The sequence below is a fragment of the Panthera uncia genome, chromosome A2, assembly GCF_023721935.1.
Source record: "Panthera uncia isolate 11264 chromosome A2, Puncia_PCG_1.0, whole genome shotgun sequence".
NCBI classification, from domain to species: Eukaryota; Metazoa; Chordata; class Mammalia; order Carnivora; family Felidae; genus Panthera; species Panthera uncia.
Genome location: NC_064816.1, coordinates 156,444,405 through 156,463,389, shown reverse-complemented (window position 1 = coordinate 156,463,389; position 18,985 = coordinate 156,444,405). Strand labels below are relative to the sequence as shown.

The window sequence follows — 18,985 nt, the reverse complement described above, 5'->3', positions numbered from 1 at the left end:
AAAAAAAAAAAAAAAAAAAAAAAAAAAAAAAAAAAAAAAAAAAAAAATTGCATAAATAAAAGTGGGGCTTCATTGGCTCCTCTTGTCTTGACTTTTCAGGGGACGAGTGGATGATTCGCAAGGTGAAGGTGGAGGAGGAGGATCAGGAGGCAGAAGAGGAGGTCGAATGGCCCCAACACCTCTCATTACTCCCTGGCCCTTTCCCCGCGCCGGACTTGGGGCCTCTGGCCGCCGCTTACAAGCTGGAGCCGGGGGCCCCGGGGACACTGGGTGGACTGGCGCTGGTCGGGTGGGCCCCGACCTCGGAGAAGCCCTACGGCTGCGGGGAGTGCGAGCGGCGGTTCCGGGACCAGCTGACCCTGCGGCTGCATCAGAGGCTGCACCGCGGCGAGGGCCCCTGCGCCTGCCCGGACTGCGGCCGCAGCTTCACGCAGCGCGCGCACATGCTGCTGCACCAGCGCAGCCACCGCGGCGAGCGGCCTTTCCCCTGCTCCGAGTGCGACAAGCGCTTCAGCAAGAAGGCCCACCTGACCCGCCACCTGCGCACGCACACCGGCGAGCGGCCCTACCCGTGCGCCGAGTGCGGCAAGCGCTTCAGCCAGAAGATACACCTGGGCTCGCACCAGAAGACGCACACGGGCGAGCGGCCCTACCCCTGCACCGAGTGCGAGAAGCGCTTCCGCAAAAAGACGCACCTGATCCGCCATCAGCGCATCCACACCGGCGAGAGGCCCTACCAGTGCGCGCAGTGCTCGCGCAGCTTCACGCACAAGCAGCACTTGGTGCGGCATCAGAGGGTGCACGAGGCGGCCGGCCGCGCCCCGCCCTCGCCCGACGCGCCCGCCTCGCCGGGTTCCTCCGCCCCGTCCCCCACCCCGTCCCCTCCCGGACCCAAGCCTTTCTCCTGCTCCGACTGCGGCCTGAGCTTCGGCTGGAAGAAGAACCTCGCCACGCACCAGCGTCTGCACCGCAGCGAGGGGCGCCCCTTTGGCTGCGACGAGTGCGCCCTGGGTACGACCGTGGACCCCGCCGCCGCCGAGCCCTCGGCCTGCGCGCCCGGAGGCACACCGGCGACCCAGGGCGCCCCCGCGGGCGAGCGGTCCTTCTTCTGCCAGGACTGCGGGCGCGGCTTCGCCCACGGGCAGCACCTGACGCGGCACCAGCGGGTGCACACGGGCGAGCGGCCCTTCGCCTGCCCGCAGTGCGGCCGCCGCTTCGGCTCGAGGCCCAATATGGTCGCCCACTCCCGCGCCCACAGCGGCGCCAGGCCTTTCGCCTGCGCGCAGTGCGGCCGCCGCTTCAGCCGCAAGTCGCACCTGGGCCGCCACCAGGCGGTGCACACGGGCAGCCGGCCCCACGCCTGCGCCGTCTGCGCCCGCAGCTTCAGCTCCAAGACCAACCTGGTGCGCCACCAGGCCATCCACACGGGCTCCCGCCCCTTCTCCTGCCCGCAGTGCGGCAAGAGCTTCAGCCGCAAGACCCACCTGGTGCGGCACCAGCGCATCCACGGCGAAGCCGCCCACCCGGCCTCCGACGCCGACCTCTCGGCCCCAGCCTGGCCCACTCCCACAGAGGTGGCAGCGCCCCCGCTCTTCTTCTGAGCCTGGTTCTCGTCGGGACCCTTCCTTGGCTCGCTGGTTGGAGAGACCCAGGACGGAGATCTTCTGGGCAGTGAGCACGACGGCCTGGGCCCCTGACGGCTGCTCTTCCCTCCGTCTCTTGCTGGAGAGAAGTTGGGAGAGGGTAACCGGTTTGGACACTGCGACAAAGACGGTGCTCATAACGAACCCTTGCCGGGAACAGTTCAGGCCTGAGTCCTGCGAAGACTCCCAGCAACGGACCCCATTGGAAAGCAGACATTTCTTGGACACGCCCCTACGCGCACACACGCGCGCTGCGCGCATGACCAAGAGCTGACTGGGTCCGGAAGCTCTACGGGAGGGGAGGGGGGCGCGAAAGAATGGTTATCTGTGTACTTAAAGTGTCATTAAAATTAAAATAGAAGGATCCAGGGCTGTTAAATGAGCACAGGGTGGGAACCCACCACCCCACCTTAGTTCTCCCACAGAGGACCATCCCTTCCTATCCTGGGTGAGCTAAATTTAGCCAGGTGCTGGTCATGGGCGGTACCAAATGAAAATATAATATCGCTCACTGCTAAACCACTATCCTGCTCCCTGGTTCTTACTCAAACATTTGATGGAAGAAACATTAACATAGATTTCTCATGGCAGGTGTTGACGCTAGACCTGTAGGAGATGCACAGAGGGGCCGGGTGCCCTTTGGCCATTCCCATGGAGACGGCCGGCCACCCTGGGCCCTGGAGCTCTCCCAAGGGGATCTGGAAACAGCAGCCCCACCTGCCACCCTGCCTGGCAGCGTGAGGAAGGACATCAACAGCAGACGAAGGTTGCTTTTCCATCACCATTTCCCCTAAATTCTGTCTCCATGATAGACGCTTGATCCGAACGTCTCTGTAGCTGTGCTTGTGCAACTGGGCAGGCTGGCTGGCGGGGAAGGGAAGGGTAGGATGATGGGGAACATGCTGGGCGTGGTGAAGGCTTGGGTCTGACCCCTCCTGTGCCTCTCGTAGGATTTGGGGCAGAGCATTCATTTTTCTGGGCCTCTGCTTTCTCGTTACAAGATCGTTGGTGTCGATGAGGGCTGAGGCGATTTCCATCACCAAAAACAATCCTAGCAAATACTTATCGGGTGCCTACGACGTGTTGAGCATTACACTGGGCACTGGGAAACAATACTAAGCAAGACAGACAAACTTGCAGGAAACGTAAGAATTCTAGGGTAAGGTGAGCCCAGAGGGCTTTGGGAGCACGTGGTGAGGGCATCCAAGACACCTGGGAAGGTCCAAAATCTAGCAAAGGTCAAGGGAGGTTTGCAAGAGGAGGACACCTCTAACGCGAGGCCTGAAGAATGAGCACGAGTTGCCAGATGAAGGTGGAGGTTGGAGAGGACAGTGTATGCAGAGGTCCAAAGCCCAGCACAGCCAGAGCATAGAATGAGCATTGAAGGAGAGGCCCGAGAAAGAGAGGATGAGCAGACTAGGAAAGCCTTTAGCACAGATGAGAGAGTTCAGACTTTATCCAGGGGCAGTGGGTGCCGTGGAGGGGGTTTGGGCAGGGCAGGAATAGGATGACATTTACATGGATGCATTAAAATTTTTTTTTTTAACGTTTATTTATTATCGAGAGACGGAGCATGAGCAGGGAAGGGGCAAAGAGAGGAGAAGACACAGAATCCGAAGCAGGTTCCAGTCTCTGAGCTGTCAGCACAGAGCTCAATGCGGGGCTTGAACTCACGAACCGCGAGATCGCAGCCTGAGGTTGGGCACTTAACTGACTGAGCCACCCAGGCACCCCCACATGGATGCGTTTTAGATGGCTACCTGTAGAGGATGGGCTGGCTGGAGGGGACGAGACTCGAGACCTGCACATTAGCAATCCAGGTGACAGGTGCTGGTGACTGTGGACCATGCTATGTCAGAAGGGATGAAGAGAAGTAAAAGATTAAAGAGACATTTACCAAGCAGCTGGTGCAGGGTGTGTTGACCAGTGTGGAGAGGAGGGAGGTGGAGGGCGGTGATGTTGACCTGATTTCTGCTTGATGACTGACTACCCTACAGCAGCATTCCCCTGAGGTGGGCAACACTGGAGGAGGAACAGTTTTGTACTGGGGGAGCCGGCTTCGATCTGCTGAGTTGGTGGAACCAGAGCGTCCCCAGTGGGAAGCAGGCCATGTGGGTGCAGAGCTCCACCAGGGGTCTGGGCTGGAGAGAGGCCTGAGGCCCATCTACATGTTTCTGAAGCTGTGGGCAGCAGATTATCTGCAAGAACTAGGTGTGGAGTGGGCAAAGACAGAGCCTGGGACTAAACCCTGGGGACACTAACGTCCAGGGGATGGCGTGCAGAGAAGCCTGGAAAGATTGGGAGCGTGCAGTGCCAGAGAGTGGAAAGGGAAGCCCCAAAACAGCACAGAGGAGCTGAGGAAAGGCAATGTTTCAGGAATAGAGGAAGAAGTCAGCAGCTGAAGGTTGTCAAGAGATCAGGTAATAAGAACTTCCAGGTCCTCTGGATTTTGCAGCAAGGAGATGGGTTGGCAGGTGCTTCGGGGGCAGTTGGGACAGAATTCCCATTCCAGGGGCGCCTGGGTGGCGCAGTCGGTTAAGCATCCGACTTCAGCCAGGTCACGATCTCGCGTTCCGTGAGTTCGAGCCCCGCGTCAGGCTCTGGGCTGATGGCTGATGGCTCGGAGCCTGGAGCCTGTTTCCGATTCTGTGTCTCCCTCTCTCTCTGCCCCTCCCCCGTTCATGCTCTGTCTCTCTCTGTCCCAAAAATAAAAATAAAAAAAAAAAAAAAAAAAAAAAACGTTGGAAAGAATTCCCATTCCAATGGTGAATCACAAATGCACGGTCCCACAGAAGGTAGAAGAAAATGAGACCAAGATGCAGGTAAACGAGCGAGGTCAGCTAGAAGGCCTCTTTGACCGAAAGGCCAAGGACGGAGGACACGGGTTCTGAATGCAGCGAGTCTGACTTCTGTGGCAAGAACGAGTAGGTGATTCCAGGTGACTGTGACAGCCGTGTGGCCATAAATAGGAGCCACGGAGTTTGGCCTGAGCAGCATTTTAAATGCTTGGAAATTTCACATGAAACTCTGGACTTCCAGGTTCTCTTGTGAAAAGTTGGAAGATCTGGAAACCGGTGGCCAGGGCTGAGCGGCAGATGGCCTCTTCAGACACAGGGATGGGGGCACAGCGTCCTGGGCCCTCAGCACACCCATTGGCCTTGCTCTCTGGAGTTGCTTACCAGGCCTCTTAGGCACCGAACTCGGGATTCCCGCCAAAAAAGTCATCGCACAGACTTTTAAAATCAAACACATGAAAGAGACATTTATGTTGGTTATACCAATGTTTATATTCCTCTAAACATTCCGGAATTCTTGTGTAAGAACAGCTTTTAGATCCTGCGGCATATTTGGCGAGACCTACCATGTGCCAGACATTTACAGGACTTCTCGTTCTCTCGAATCTTCTTGACAAGGTGTATTTTTGTCCTTCGAGTTTGTTTGCAAATAGTCAAGTCACGTAGGGTCAGGCCCGGTGGTAATCAAACCAGATGGTGCTAGAAAATGCTGTGTGTCTGCAGTGAAGGACTGGGGTTCCTGATGGCTGTTCCCCAGGGAGGAGTTCAGGGTCAAACAGTGGCAGTCTCACCAAAACCAATATATACCCCCCACGCCACCCCCGGTGTAAGCCAGCCCAAGTATGACTCTCAGTAAAGCATCAACCTTTTTACCTTAGAACCACTCCCCAGTATGTGAAAAACAGCACAAATGTACCGTTTCTAGATAGAGAACAAAATGTTTTATTAAGTAATTGAAACTTATTTATTTTCCCCAATCTGGTTCCCAAGATCGACAGTAGCCAGTGGGTATAGAGTACCCCGTCTTTGCCCCCTGGTACGAACCAGCCACAGAGGAACGCGGCGGGGTTTCACCAGCCACGTGTCCATCAGGAACTTACGATGAGGTTGGACGTGACAGATGAATGTCAAAGAAATGGGATATAAGTGCTGAATGGCTCTGTGGCTCTAAAGACCAGAGAATACAGCGTGGAAGATGGGGGCCTGAACACAGAGCTGAGCAGAGGTGGGGTCCGGATGTGTGGACTGAGAAGGCAAGGACGGAGGGAGGGAGAGGACAGGAAGAGGATGGCTCCAACCCCACCTTCTTCCCACACGCCTCTCTCCCTCGCCCCTCGAAGCCCCGTGGGGTCCCCAGATCCTACATCGCTCACAGCCCGTCTCCCTCCCTTCCTTCCAAACCCCAATCCTTACATGAAATTTACCACTACACGAAACTTACCATTTTAACCATTTTAAAGTACACACTTCAGTAGCATTAAATACATGCGCAATGTTATGTAAACATCACGGCTATTTCCAGAACCTTTTCATCCCAGAAGGAAACTCTGTCCCAATCTTTTTTATGTGATGGCCCATGTAAATAAGGTGACTCAGGGTCAGTGAGAGAGCAGTACAGGGCTGCGGTATAGCTGGGCGGCGGGGGGGGGGGGGGAGGCTCTAGAGCCCCACCCACTGTCCTGGTAGCCGGGAGAATGAGCTCCACATCCCTGTAGCTGCCAACAGGTTAGAAAACTCTTCCAGCCCACAGATCCGAGTTCTTGCATGTGAGGGAGATGGGGTCCAAATTCACTTACCACCAAAGTGATGAATATCCAGCAAGTTTCCCTGAATTGTAATAGTTCACAAATAGATGACAAACACCCCGGAGACCTGAACCCCACCAGGCATCCACCTAGTTTTTCCTGATGGCCTAGACTTTGAGTCCTCAGGCCTCCGTATCCCACCTACGCCCCTTCTCAAATGGATGGGCTGGGGACAGCTACCTTTTTTTTTTAATTTTTTAAATGTTTTTAAATTTATTTTTGAGACAGAGAGAGACAGAGCGTGAGCAGGGGAGGAGCAGAGAGAGAGTGAGACACAGAATCCAAAGCAGGCTCCAGGCTCCGAGCTGTCAGCACAGAGCCCCACGCGGGGCTCGAACTCACAAACCTCGAGATTATGACCTGAGCCGAAGTCGGACGCTTAACCGACTGAGCCACCCAGGCGCGCCGGGGACAGCTATCTTATTGCTATCATTTTCTAGGATTTTGGGTGGCCATCACCACTCAGGTGATCTGTACATATAAGAGCAAGGGACTCAGTCCTGATTGACAAACACTTCCCCCTCCTCTAGGCCCTTTCCCCAGGCTCCCACCTCCCTCCAACCCCAATCTCCTAACTTCCAACTGATCTCACTGGGCGATCTAAGGTGGAACCCAGCCCCATGGCCATTCTGGTGATGACCACGGCGCTGGGGGAGGCGGAGAAAGACGAAGAACTATGCTGGCCACCTGTTTAGGAGCACAGTAGTGAACAGAAGACAGTGCATCTTGCCTGCTGGGGACCTCACGGCCATCCCCCTCGGCTCCAGCGCGCCTTCCAGCATGAACACCAATGAATGGGCACCCAGCACACCCACGCACTCCACTCCTGTGTTGTTGCTGCTTTTCGCTTTGAGCAGGAGGGGAGAGGGGTCAGTAAGGGGCCAGCCTCGTGTGTTTCAGACAAACACATGGCCAGTGTACTTTGTACAGACTGTTCCCATTTTCTTTCTAGGCGACAGACACCATGCTTGGGAAACTAAATTGGTGGTAAAGAGGGTGTTTGGCAGCAATGAAAGGAACAAAATGAAGGGGGTAAATTTATGAGATACGTTAAAGACAAAGAAATGTCTGTGTGGCTCGACCTCCTGTTTCTCCCCCTCCCGATCGGTAGGGCTGGACAAGAACTGCTGGTCAGAGCGACCTGCCAGACACATCCCTGTGAGTCTCAAGTCAGAAAGATTCTATGTGCCCCCCCCCCCCCCCCGCCCACGCCTGATCCACTCAGCAGGCAGGGACACTCCGGCATTTTAATCTTCCACCCGTTAAGACTGGCTAAGCTTTGGGGCGCTTGGGTGGCTCAGTTAGTTGAGCATCTGACTCTTGATTTCAGCTCAGGCCACGATCCCAGGGTCGTGGGATCGGGCCCCGCATCAGGCTCTGTGCTGAGCGTGGAGCCTGCTTAAGATTCTCTCTGTCTCTCTCTGCCTCTTTCCCCAGCTTGCTCTCTCTCTAAAATAAAAATTAAATTAAATTAAAAAAAAAGAGACTGGCGGAGCTTTAACATCTTTGCAGCCTTCTGCAAACATTATAGGGAGTCAAGTGAAAGATCTTGCCCTCGTGGCATTTAGAATCCATATAGAAGACAAGCACCAGGGGCCCTGCAGTCTCCAAAGAAATAAAAGCCAAGGTCTGGGCTCATACACCTAAGCTTTAGGGAAAGAAAGCTTGAGTTTTATGAAACACCCAGACCATCCCATGTGGTAGTATATGGCCCACTGTGGGCACGGGGGGAGTCCAGACAAGGGGAGGCTTCAAGCCAGAACATCAGAGAGGGCTTGGTAAGTAGGAGGGTCCTGAGTGAGTCTTGAAGGATGCTAGAATTGGAGCAAAGAGGAGGTAAGAGAATCCAGAACAATGCAAGAGAGCGGGTAATTAAGGGCTGACCTGTGCAACCGGGCGTGGTGCCACAGGAGGTCAGGCATTTGTGACGCTGAGTTCGCAAGGAGAACGGGCTGTCTAGCTCCGTGTGTGCAAAGCAAACACTCCTCTCCAGTTCCCCTGCTGGTGAGGCATGGAATAATCAGGACTCTTTCCTTCCCCTAGCACTTCACAGAGCTGGCTGCCACGCCCCACCTCCCGGTGTCAGCCACTCCAAAGAAACTACCGAGGGAAGGGGCAGGCAGTGTGAGAAGGGTTTGCCATTGCTACCGCTAGTAATAACGGCAGCTAATATTTACCTAACACAGCCAATCTTCACAATAACTACCATCATTATCCCCGCTTTACAGATGAGGAAGCTGAAGCACAGAGCAATTAAGTCATTTGAACGAGGTTGTTCATTCATTCAACAAACGTGCATTGTCTGGCACTGTTAGATGCTGGGAATAATAATAGTCATAAACTAAAATATCTTGGACACTTACTTCGCACTAAGTACTCTACAGATTAAGGGTTTTACAAGTGCTGCTCCCCTCTTCTCACTGCCACCCTAGGAGTGAGCATCACTGTCCTTGGTTTAGTTTTTCTGATGAGGTAAAACAGGCTCAGAGAGTCTAAGTAATCTGCATACAATTACACAGCAATGCATGATGAAAGCAACCCAGTGGTTTGGTTCCAGAACCTGTGCTTTTTAAAAAAAACAAACAAAAGATTTTTTTTTTTGAGGAGGGTAGAGGTAGGATAGACGTCCAAAGTCAGGGTCGATCCCCTTTGAAGTGTCTGAGGGAGAATTGTTCCAGGCCTCTCTCCCAGATTCCATTGTTACTGGCAGTCCTTACTGGCTGTTCCTTGACTTTGTGAAAATGAATAGAAATATATTCAAAATGGGGGGGGGGCACCTGGGTGGGTCAGTCGGCTAAGCATCCAACTTGGACGTGGTAGTGATCTCACAGTTGGTGAGTTCCAGCCCCACCTCGGGCACTCTGCTCTCAGTGCAGAGCCTGTTTCAGATCTTCTGTCTCCTGCTCGCTGCCCCCCTGCCCCCCTCCCCCCGCAGGCACTTTCTCTCTCTCTCTCTCTCTCTCTCTCTCTCTATCTCTCAAAAATAAAAATAAAACATTTTTTTTTAAATGAAGGTGGAAAGCCATGATGGGATGGCTCTCACACCGCTACCACACGTGGGAGCTTACTTACATAGAGCACCAGGAGGAAGGAAGATTTCCTCTCTGCCTGGCAACCATGGAACCTGCCCTCACTTGCAGCCAATGAGAGGTCAGCACTTCAATCAGCTCAGCCAATGAGAGGCTGCCACCGCTCGGAGCACCCATTTTCCTCCGATGAACTTTTTGTTCAAAACACTCTCCTCCCCAATCCTTCCTCTCCTCTATAAAAGGATGGTCTCCTTTGCTCTCCCAACTTGCCTATGGTTCCCCTTCGTTTGTGCGTTCCGAGTTGCAATTCCTGTGCTATTCCCAAATGAACTCATTTGCTACTGGAAACCCTCTGTTGTTTTAACTTCTGAAGTTAACAACTTGCAGACGCATCACTCCAGTCCCCTCCCCCTCCTCCTCTTCCTCCTCCTCCTCCTCTTCCCCCCTTCCTCCTTCTCACGTGCTCTTCTCTGTGTGTCTGTCTCTGTGTCTCTTCTTATAAGGATCCAGTCATATTGGATTAGCCCACCCTGATGACCTCATTTTAACTTGATGACATCTTCAAAGAGTCCATTTCCAAATAGGGTCACCGTCATAGGGACAGAGGGTTTGGCCTTCAACCTATGTCTTTAGGGGACACGTTTCAACTCAGAACAGAGCTTCACTGAGATACCGTGTCACAGCTGCAGGAGGAGAGACGGAAATGCAGGTTCCTAGCGTTGGGCGAAGACTGTGGTGGGGACGGGCCAGCTCGGTCCACCAGGGGAGGGCTGCGGGGGGGCGCAGTTCTGATCGGGCGCGGGCAGCAGTGGACCTGGGCTCCCCAGCGGCTGGCATGCCCCAGAGCTCTTGCACTTCCACTGTGATGGGCTGGAAACCTTTGGAGATGTATCAATGCACTCAAAAAAGCTAAAAGATAATACTTTGGCTTTGTGTTCCTTTATTGTAGAAGTGACTTTTAAATTTGTATGTTCTTACTTCTATAGCAGTACAATAGCTTTGACATGACCACAAACACACGAAAAAGCACAGCTGACTTTTAGGTGACTGTAGGAGCAACAGAGAACGGAGAAATCCACCATCAAAGATGACTGCTTTGTATAGCGTTTCTGTGAACCGTGCGTGTAAACCGCGCATGCGCACGCACCTGCCTGCTCTGGGGCTTATTTGTGAGGAGACGGAGGGGAGGAGCCACGCGGGGGAGATGCTGCCCCCAGGGGTGAGTGGGTTTGGAAGGGGGCTGGTGGGGCCTGGCGGGGGCTGGCTGGGGCAGAGCCGGGGAGGGCTTCTGGCCAGCATCTTGAGGGAGAGTTGACAGCATGAAGTGGGGTGGGATGGGGGTGGGGGTGTGTGGGGGGTGGGGAGAGTGAGGTCAGAGGACAGGTTGGTCTCCAATAGCGAAAGTTGTTTTTCTACCCCTGGTTACTCAAGAATCTTTCTTGGCTTGTGGAACCAAGCCTATGGTCACAACATGGCAGACGCAGTCTGGGAGGAAAGTGATTCCAAGGGCCGGGGTGGGGTGGGGTGGAGACCCCCGTCCCCTTGCCCAGCATGGGAGAAACAACCACTCTTCAATCCCTATTGATCCTTGGAATTTCTTACACTTCACACTCGGAGGCGATCACTCTGTTGTAAATAGGTGACATCCTTGTCCTTTCTGGAGAGCTTTTATCTGGGGTAATGTTGGCACGTGCCGTGCCGTGGCCTTACAGAGTCGAGAAACAGCCACTGGGGAGGAGGGGGGAACCAGGGGTCCTCGAGAAAAAGCATGGCTGTCAGGGCCTGACGGAAAGCTTTTAGGAAACAGACTTTTCCCAGGCACCCAACAGAGGACAGAGCTTTAGGCTAGGATTAGGTCAGCCTCAGGGCAGGGGCATTCTTGGTCAATACGAGGACATGAACTTATGTCATGGGCTTATGTAACATCATTATGTAACATCATTAGGAGCATTGCAAATTGGATTCTCCTTTGGGCTCTCCAGAAGCCAGACCCTGGGCTCTCCTCCAGCCCATCAAGGCAGTTGCTGCTTAGCTCAGAGCCCCCTTTCCCTCGCTGGGATTTCTCCTCTCAAGGTGGCCCTGGAGGGCTGTATGGGGGCCCTCGGTGATCACCATTGTGCTGCGGCTTCTTCCCAGAAGGCCCTGAGTTTCAAAGGGTTGAGGCTCACTCTTTCCGAGTAGGCGGGGCCATGGGGATCCTTTCCCAAGAAACGATGGGCCTCAAATCCATTAACACACTTGTACCTGTTGATGCACATTCCCCCTGGTGTACTTGGTCCTCACCACGCTGTCCACACAAGTCCCCTGACAGATCTTCCTCTTGTCTCCAAGCATGCCAAGGCCTTTCCGCCTCCCCTGCTTGCCTCCCTTGGTTTTCCCATCTTGAAGTGACCACCCACCCTGACTTCCTTTGTAAGCCCCGTTGGAGGCCCCTGGTTGGCCTGTCCTGAAGGCCCAGCCACAGGGCTGTCCTTTTTTAAAGGCCTGGACACCTGCTGTTTGCCATTTTATCAGATGCGATTTCCACAGGGTTGTTTCCGTATACTCTACACGGTACTCCGTGCTTATTGTGACCTCGGCTCTTGGTGAATCCCCCAAAGTCCTCTTTGATAGGGAGTTATTATCCTCATTTCACAGGTAAGGAAACTGAGATTCAGAATGGTTCAGCCACTATGGGTGTGAGGGCCTTGTCTCCCCCAGCCACCAGGGAGTGGCTCCAGGGCACTGTTTCGTCATCTGGATTCCTGGGACCTGAGGCCTTTGCGCGACTACAAGCTTGTTGAACTGGGTAGTGGGAAGAAAAGCCTTTGGAAGGCCCACCTATCTCAAAATCTCTGCCCTGCTAAGGAGCCTTGCACCCAGAGTCCAGCTTTTCAGAGTGAAAGCTTTGGGCTAAGTTGTGGTAACCGCCAAAGCACAAATCCTGGAGAATGAATAAATATTCAGCAATCTACTCTTTCCCCTCGGCTGCCGGAATGCTTAAAACTAAATGTACTGCTTGGATGCACTGTCCAAGCCTGACGTCTGGTGTATTTCAGATACTTTACATCTCTCCCAATTTAACAGCCTTATTGTAATGTACCATCTTTATTGGGGTTCTTCAAGACTCTCTCCACATGCGTTACTAGATGAGAAGCCAGCCATAGAGGCTGAGATGAGCAGAGGACCACACTTGGGGAGGGTACATGAAGGGAAAGCAAGAACCCTGGTGTCGGAGGGGATGGGGAATTCTCTAGACCAGAGGTCCCCAACCTTCTGTGGGCCACCAAGCACATTGTTAGGATGTTTCAAGCTTTCCTCAGAAAAGTGTCAGAGACACAATAGTTTGCATGTCCTTTCAGAGGGAACATAGACACCCACACAAGCCCGCCCATGGCCCTCATGGTCCCGGAAGCTGGCTCGAGAACTTCTGCTCTCTGTTCAATTGTAACCCTCATCCTGCACATGTGAGAACAAGAGCTGGAGAAGGAGAGAGCCCCCCCCCCCAGGGACTGAGGGGTGGGAGGAAAGGAAAGATGGAATCCAAGGGTCTGCCAGGGCGGTCCCTGCCTTCAGATGTCCTTGTGACACCTGGGCTGCCCCTACCACAAGAGGAGCCCAGAGGCAACTTGGGAACCATTGCGGGGCCAGAGGAAACACCCCGGCTCTGCAACCCCCTTCCTGTTGGGCAGGCTTGTGAAGGGGCGTATTCAAACCCACAACTAAGGGGGCTGAGGGGCTGGGACCAGATCAGGGCTCATAATTAGCCGAAGGACCCCTACCACCCCCACCCTGCCTCCAAACCCAGACGGAAGCGCACCCTCCTGGCGAGGTCTGGAGGCCGGGTGCACCGCAGGACGACTACCTGGGTTGGACCCAGGAAGCCTGGGGTGCCCGGCAGTCACACATTCATGAGGAGCCCCGCCCCCCCCCCCCACCACCTCCTACCTCGTCCCCACACCCCTCCCCCGGTCCGTGTGGAACAGTCTGATTAGGAGCTCTTCACTCCACAGCCGCCCTCCCCAAGGCCTCTTCCTGCTCTGCCTGCTTTGTTTCAGGAGGCAAACAAAGCGATGAGGGTGTATCCCACTTGTCTTTCCAGTCAGGACACAGGCCTCGCCTGTCCTCCTGGGGCCGGGGCTGGTCTTTTGAGCTTTCAAGAGCCCAGTGGGGAGATGCCTGGACAACCATTGCTGAGCGGGACAAAGAAGCGGGCCAGAAACTCGAATGATCCATTTGCCCTCGAGTAGGTACTTAGGCACCTGAGAACACCTGGGGGAAAACATTGAGGCCCTGTCCGGTATCACCGTGAGAATCTGCCTTCTGCAAACGCAAGTGGCCAATGAAATGAGGTGAGCTGGGTAGGTGGTAAGCCAGAGGCAAGAAAGACATTCTTTTTTCCTCCATCATCACCTTCGAATGCATTCTGTCGGATCCGTCTTTTCGGCCGTGCCAGGTTTTACACTGTTGTGCAACAGATCACTCCAAAACGCACTGGCTGGAAGAACCAGCGCTGATTTGCTCACAGCTCTGTGGGTTGCCGCTCTGGATGGGTCTTCGGCTGGTCTCACCCAGGGTTCACGCCCTTGCAGTCACCCTGTGACTTTGGGGCTCGACGGGGCCCGAATGGTCCCCACTGGCCCCATTCACGTGTCTGGGGGTTGGGCCTGCTACCAGGTAGGTCTCTCCTGGTCCAGGAAGCTGCCCCGGGCTTCCTAACGTGGCAACTTTGTGTTTCGAGGGGCGGGGGCAGAACCTGTAAGGACTTGGCTCCAGAACATGTGCAGTGTCACTTCTGGCACGTTCTCTTGACCAAATCAAGTCACAAGCCCAGCCCCGGTTCAAGAGGCGGGAAGTCGCCCCAGAGGGGACAGCGGCAAAGTCACATGGCAGAGCAGGAAGGGCTGCGGCCATCCTTGTGGCCAGTCTAGCTCACCTCTCCTGGACCGTGTAGCAGGTGCGTCCCCTATGTCTCCCGTGTTTGGATAGTCCCATTTTCAGTCATTAAACAGTCTGGCCTGATCTAACCCCTCCCGGTCAAGGCTGGCCGCGTCTCCGGTAGACTGACCAATGGCTGTCCACCTTGACCTTCCCTCCTCCTCAGTTGCTCCCCGCCAGAAGGTGGCAGTGGGGAAGGGGAGGGTGGAAAGGATGCTGTCATCTGGCACAGTGTCCTCTGAGGGGCAGGATGCTGCTGGAATGCTGACTTTTTCTCTCACGGGTGCTTGCCGAGCTCCTCCAAGTCACTCGCTCCCCGAGGGGACCATGGCGGGCTGTGCTGTTGCCCCCCGAGGGCAATGCACTCTCTGAACCTCTGCACGGCCGCTTTCTGCCAGGTGACTCACCGGACAGGGGGTCTTCTCGCTCCTGCTTCTCAGTATCTGTCCCTTCCTTCTTCTCAACGGTCCGGCATTCCTGCCTCTTCATTCTCATGGCATGGTGAAAGTGGCCTGTCCACGGCTTCCACCTGGAAGTGTGGTTACCAGTGTGGTTAGACGCCCCACTGACCTTCTCACTCCCACATTCCTGGAAGAGAACATCAGCTAAGCGAAAGTCATGTTTATCCCAGTTTGATCAGCTATGACTAGGGGGGGACGGGATCACATGAATCTTAACGAATAATACTGAATGGTCAGTGGCTAGCACATAGTAAGCACTTAAGAAACATGAGATATTGGGGGGCCTGGGTGGCTCAGTCAGTTAAGCATCCGACTTCAGCTCAGATCATGATCTCACGGTTTGTGGGTTCGAGACCCACATGGCGCTCTGTGCAGACGGCTCAGAGCCTGGAGCCTGCTTCGGATTCTGTGTCTCCTTCTTTCTCTCTGCCCCTCCCTCACTTGTGCTCTGGCTCTCAAAAATAAATAAAGGTAAGAAGACAGTTAAAAAAAAAAAAAAGAAACGTGAGATACTGTGAGCTATTTTTATTTCTTCTTTATACTTTTGCCTTTTCCATATCTTCTATAAAGACATTTTTTAAATGATCAGAATGAAGATTCATACACGAAAAGAAGAGGAAGCTGGCATACGTAGGTGTATTTGTGATCTATCGCCGCATGACAGAGAACCATGCACACAGGGGCTTCGAACAACACACGTTATCTGACAGTGTCTATGGGTCAGAAGTCCAGGCACAGACAGCCCGGCTGGGCCATCTGCTCAGCGTCCCTAGGGTGCGGTGATCAGGGTATAAACCCAACTGCTTTCTCTTCTGAGGCTCAACTGGGAAGAGTCCGAACCGGATCACTCAGGCTGGCAGATACATTTCCTGTGGCTGCAAAACCAGGGGCTGCGGCTCCCTGCTGCGTGTTGTTTGGAGGTCACCCCAGACCCAAGGTCACCTGTAGTTCTTCCTCAGGTAGCTACGTCCACACGAGCTTCTCAACACGGTGCTTACTTCGGCGGGCCGGCCAAGGGAGTTTCTGCTGGTACGACAGACCATGCCAGTGACACCCATGACCTTTCCCATATTCCACTGGTCAGAAGCCAAGTTACAGGTCCTGCCCACACTCAGAGGAAGGGATCGTGCCAAGGACTAAACACCAAGAGGTGGGATCATGGGGCACCTTGGAGTTTGTCCTCCGTGGTCAGTTTAGTGGTACTGAGATCAATGCCAGAGTTCTTTTTTTTTTTAATGTTTATTTTTGAGAGAGAGAGACAGAGTGTGAGCAGGGGATGGACAGAGAGAGGGAGACACAGACTCCGAAGCAGGCTCCAGGCTCTGAGCTGTCGATACAGAGCCTGACGCGGGGCTCGAACTCACGAACCATGAGATCATGACCTGAGCTGAAGTCGGATGCTTAACCGACTGGGCCAAACTCATAATTTCTTAATCTAAAATAGAGATCCTCTGGGGCTAGGGGTCTGGGCTTTACAGGGGTCTCACTTAGGGTGCAGGAGCTGGCTGCGGTAGATGGAGCTTGGGCATGCTGGGAGCAGTGAGGGCCACTTGAGTAAACAAGGTGACAGTGCTCCCAGGGGGCAGCCTGGGGAGAAGACAGAATACGACCATAGCACCTGAGAGAGAAAGATAGTGTGTGAGTGTGAGTGCATGTTGGATTATGTGTGAGCGAGTGTGTGGGTGTGCCTGTGTTTCTGAGTGTGTGTGTGTGTGTGTGTGTGTGTGTGTGTGTGTCGGTAAGTCCGGAAGGATAGATCCACCAGCTAGTCTGAGACTGAGAAGGTGGACGGATCAGAAGTGGCCGCTTTGCTTGGTTTTTTCTTTAAAAAAAATTTTTTTTTAACGTTTATTTATTTTTGAGACAGAGAGAGACAAAGCATGAACGGGGGAGGGTCAGAGAGAGGGAGACACAGAATCCGAAACAGGCTCCAGGCTCTGAGCTGTCAGCACAGAGCCCGATGCGGGGCTTGAACCCATGGACCTCGAGATCATGACCTGAGCCGAAGTCGGCCGCTTAACCGACTGAGCCACCCAGGTGCCCTTTTGCTTGTTTTTTTAGACAACGGACTTTTTGTTGTCTGCCTCAACCACTAACTCATAGATGCCACCTTTAGTGTTGCTGAGCAGAGGAAAAGCCTCCTTACATGAGTGTTCCAGAATATTCTCTTCCCCTTACTGGGACAGCTCTATAAACAGAGGTCACAGCCAAGGCGGAGAACCCCAAAGTGAAGAACCATGGGAATGAGACAATGAGGAAGCAGGACTGAGAAGGAGTGGGTGGATTTTTGGAGAAAAGTTGTTCATGAGAAATATGTACCGGGGGTGGGGGGAGCGGGGTGCAAGGGGCACGTGAAGGCAGGTCACACAGTCCAAGGTTCAAGTTCACGTACCTTCTAAGCACTTTGACGCTATGGTTCCTTTCTGATTAGGCTGCATCTCTCTCTCTCAGGTGGTAGTGACAACATAAAGTCTAATCCCCATGGCAGACCTACTGTTCAATGTGTGTGTCAAATGAAGTAGCATTGGGAGAGCTTTGGTTCAGCGACCTCAGAGACGGGCGTCCCCTTCCCTCAGGCCCCAGAAAGGTGAGGACTTAGCTCCCAGAAGGCCGGGGGGTAGGCGCCGATTCCCGGGGCCTGTCCAGGACCGCTGGCACACGTGGAGTGGGTGTGCAGGGTAACTGCCTTTTGCACGGGGCTGTCCCGTTATCCCGAGGTGCAGTCGGGTTTGAGAACCCTGGACGAGTGACCTCTGAGATGCTGTCGAACCCCGAGTCCCACCTTTCCCTGCTGAGAGATTCCTGTTAATTCGTCCAAAACGTCCCTTTTCCAGTTTCAAGGTGGGCGTGAAAGGGGGGGCCAGGGGCGGCCCCTTCCAAACCCTAACACTCACCGAGCACTCGGCCTGTGTTGGACACCGCGTGTGCGCCATGGGGTCCTCCTGTGACGCGCAGCAGAGTCTTGGTGTGGGGGGGGGGGGACCTGCCGCTGCTCTGACAGAAGAGGAGACCCAGGGGCGCCCGGGGTGGCTCCGTCGGTTAAGCTTCGGGCTTCGGCTCAGGTCATGATCTCGCGGTCTGTGAGTTCCAGCCCCTCATCGGGCTCTGTGCTGATGGCTCGGAGCCTGGAGCCCGCTTCGGATTCTGTGTCTCCCTCTCTCTCTCTGCCCCTCCCCGCTTGCGCGCTCCCCTCTCTCTCAAAAATAAATAAACATTAAACATTTTAAAAATAAATTAAAAAAAAGGAGACGAGGAAACCCGGACCCAGAGAGATTGAACAAGTCACCCGAGTAAGCAGGGACTGACTGGGGGAGGTCGGCGGGTTGGGTCTCCCGGCTCCAAACCTGTCTACACCCTGTCTTCATCTGCAAGATGGGGAGACTGGCGATGCCAAAGCACCCAGCGCCTAGGCCGGTCGTGAGAGCTTTGAGGGGATCAACACACACTGAAGCCTCGCCGGGCACGTGGTCAGCCCTCTGTAACGTCAACTCTTATCGGGTTAGCGCGAGCGTCTCCTGTTTGGGGGAGTGGCACATGGGGCCCTGTTCGTGTTTTCTATCCTCTCCAAAATTTAAATTCCACCCCCTCTGAGTCATCTTGGGCTGCCAAACAAAATACCGTGGACTGGGCGCTCAAACAGCGGACATGTATTTCTCAGAGTTTTGGACACTGGGAGTCCGAGGTCAAGGTGCCGGTGGCCTGGTTCCTGGGAGGCCTCTCTTCCTGGCAAGGGCCTTGCCGTGTTCTCACATGCGGAGAGAGCAAGCTTTCTGATGCCTTTGTTTTTGTTTTTGTTTTTTAAATGAGGGCACCCGTCCCATTGGGCCACGGCCGCACCCCCATGACCTCCTGTGGCCTTGATTACTTATTCCAAATACAGTCACACTGGGGACTAGGGCTTCTTCAACATGTGAACTGGTGGGGGACATGGGTCAGTCCACAGCTGGCCCTTTTAGGCTTTCCTCTGTAGAATGGGAGCTGTCTCTCTTTACACCTTCCCAGAGCTGTCCTCCCTCGCGCACGACTCCCAGCCATGAATAAACATTAGATTACCTGCCTTGAGTAAAAAAGTGCTCAAAGGTGTTATTTGAGGCTCCCGTCCTGCCCTGAGGCTGGCTTTGGGCACAGAGGCTGCCACGTGCCCAACTCACCCCGCGTGACTGAGGAAGGCCGACTGAGGGCGTCAGGAGGGCTCAGGGAAGACAGTGCCCCTCTTAAGTGACATTGCACAGCACACGGCATCAGTAACATGAGGGCCAGTAGCGAAGTCACCTCGATCTCCAACAGGGATCCACGGCCACCTCCTTGTGGGGCCACCGCAGGGCCCCTCATGAG

At 54.3% G+C, this 18,985-nt stretch overlaps 1 protein-coding gene across 3 annotated transcripts in view; it reads left to right on the top strand.

Annotated features, from left to right (window-relative positions):
• The window catches only part of ZNF467 (zinc finger protein 467), a 9,034-nt gene extending 7,396 nt beyond the window's left edge, over positions 1-1,638 (top strand). For all 3 annotated transcript variants that reach the window (XM_049642076.1, XM_049642075.1, XM_049642077.1), the window contains one exon: positions 100-1,638. In XM_049642076.1, the coding sequence (XP_049498033.1) occupies positions 100-1,601 (1,502 nt within the window). In that variant the 3' untranslated portion in view covers positions 1,602-1,638. The remainder of the gene's footprint in view (positions 1-99) is intronic.
• The last annotated feature ends 17,347 nt before the right edge of the window (positions 1,639-18,985 follow it).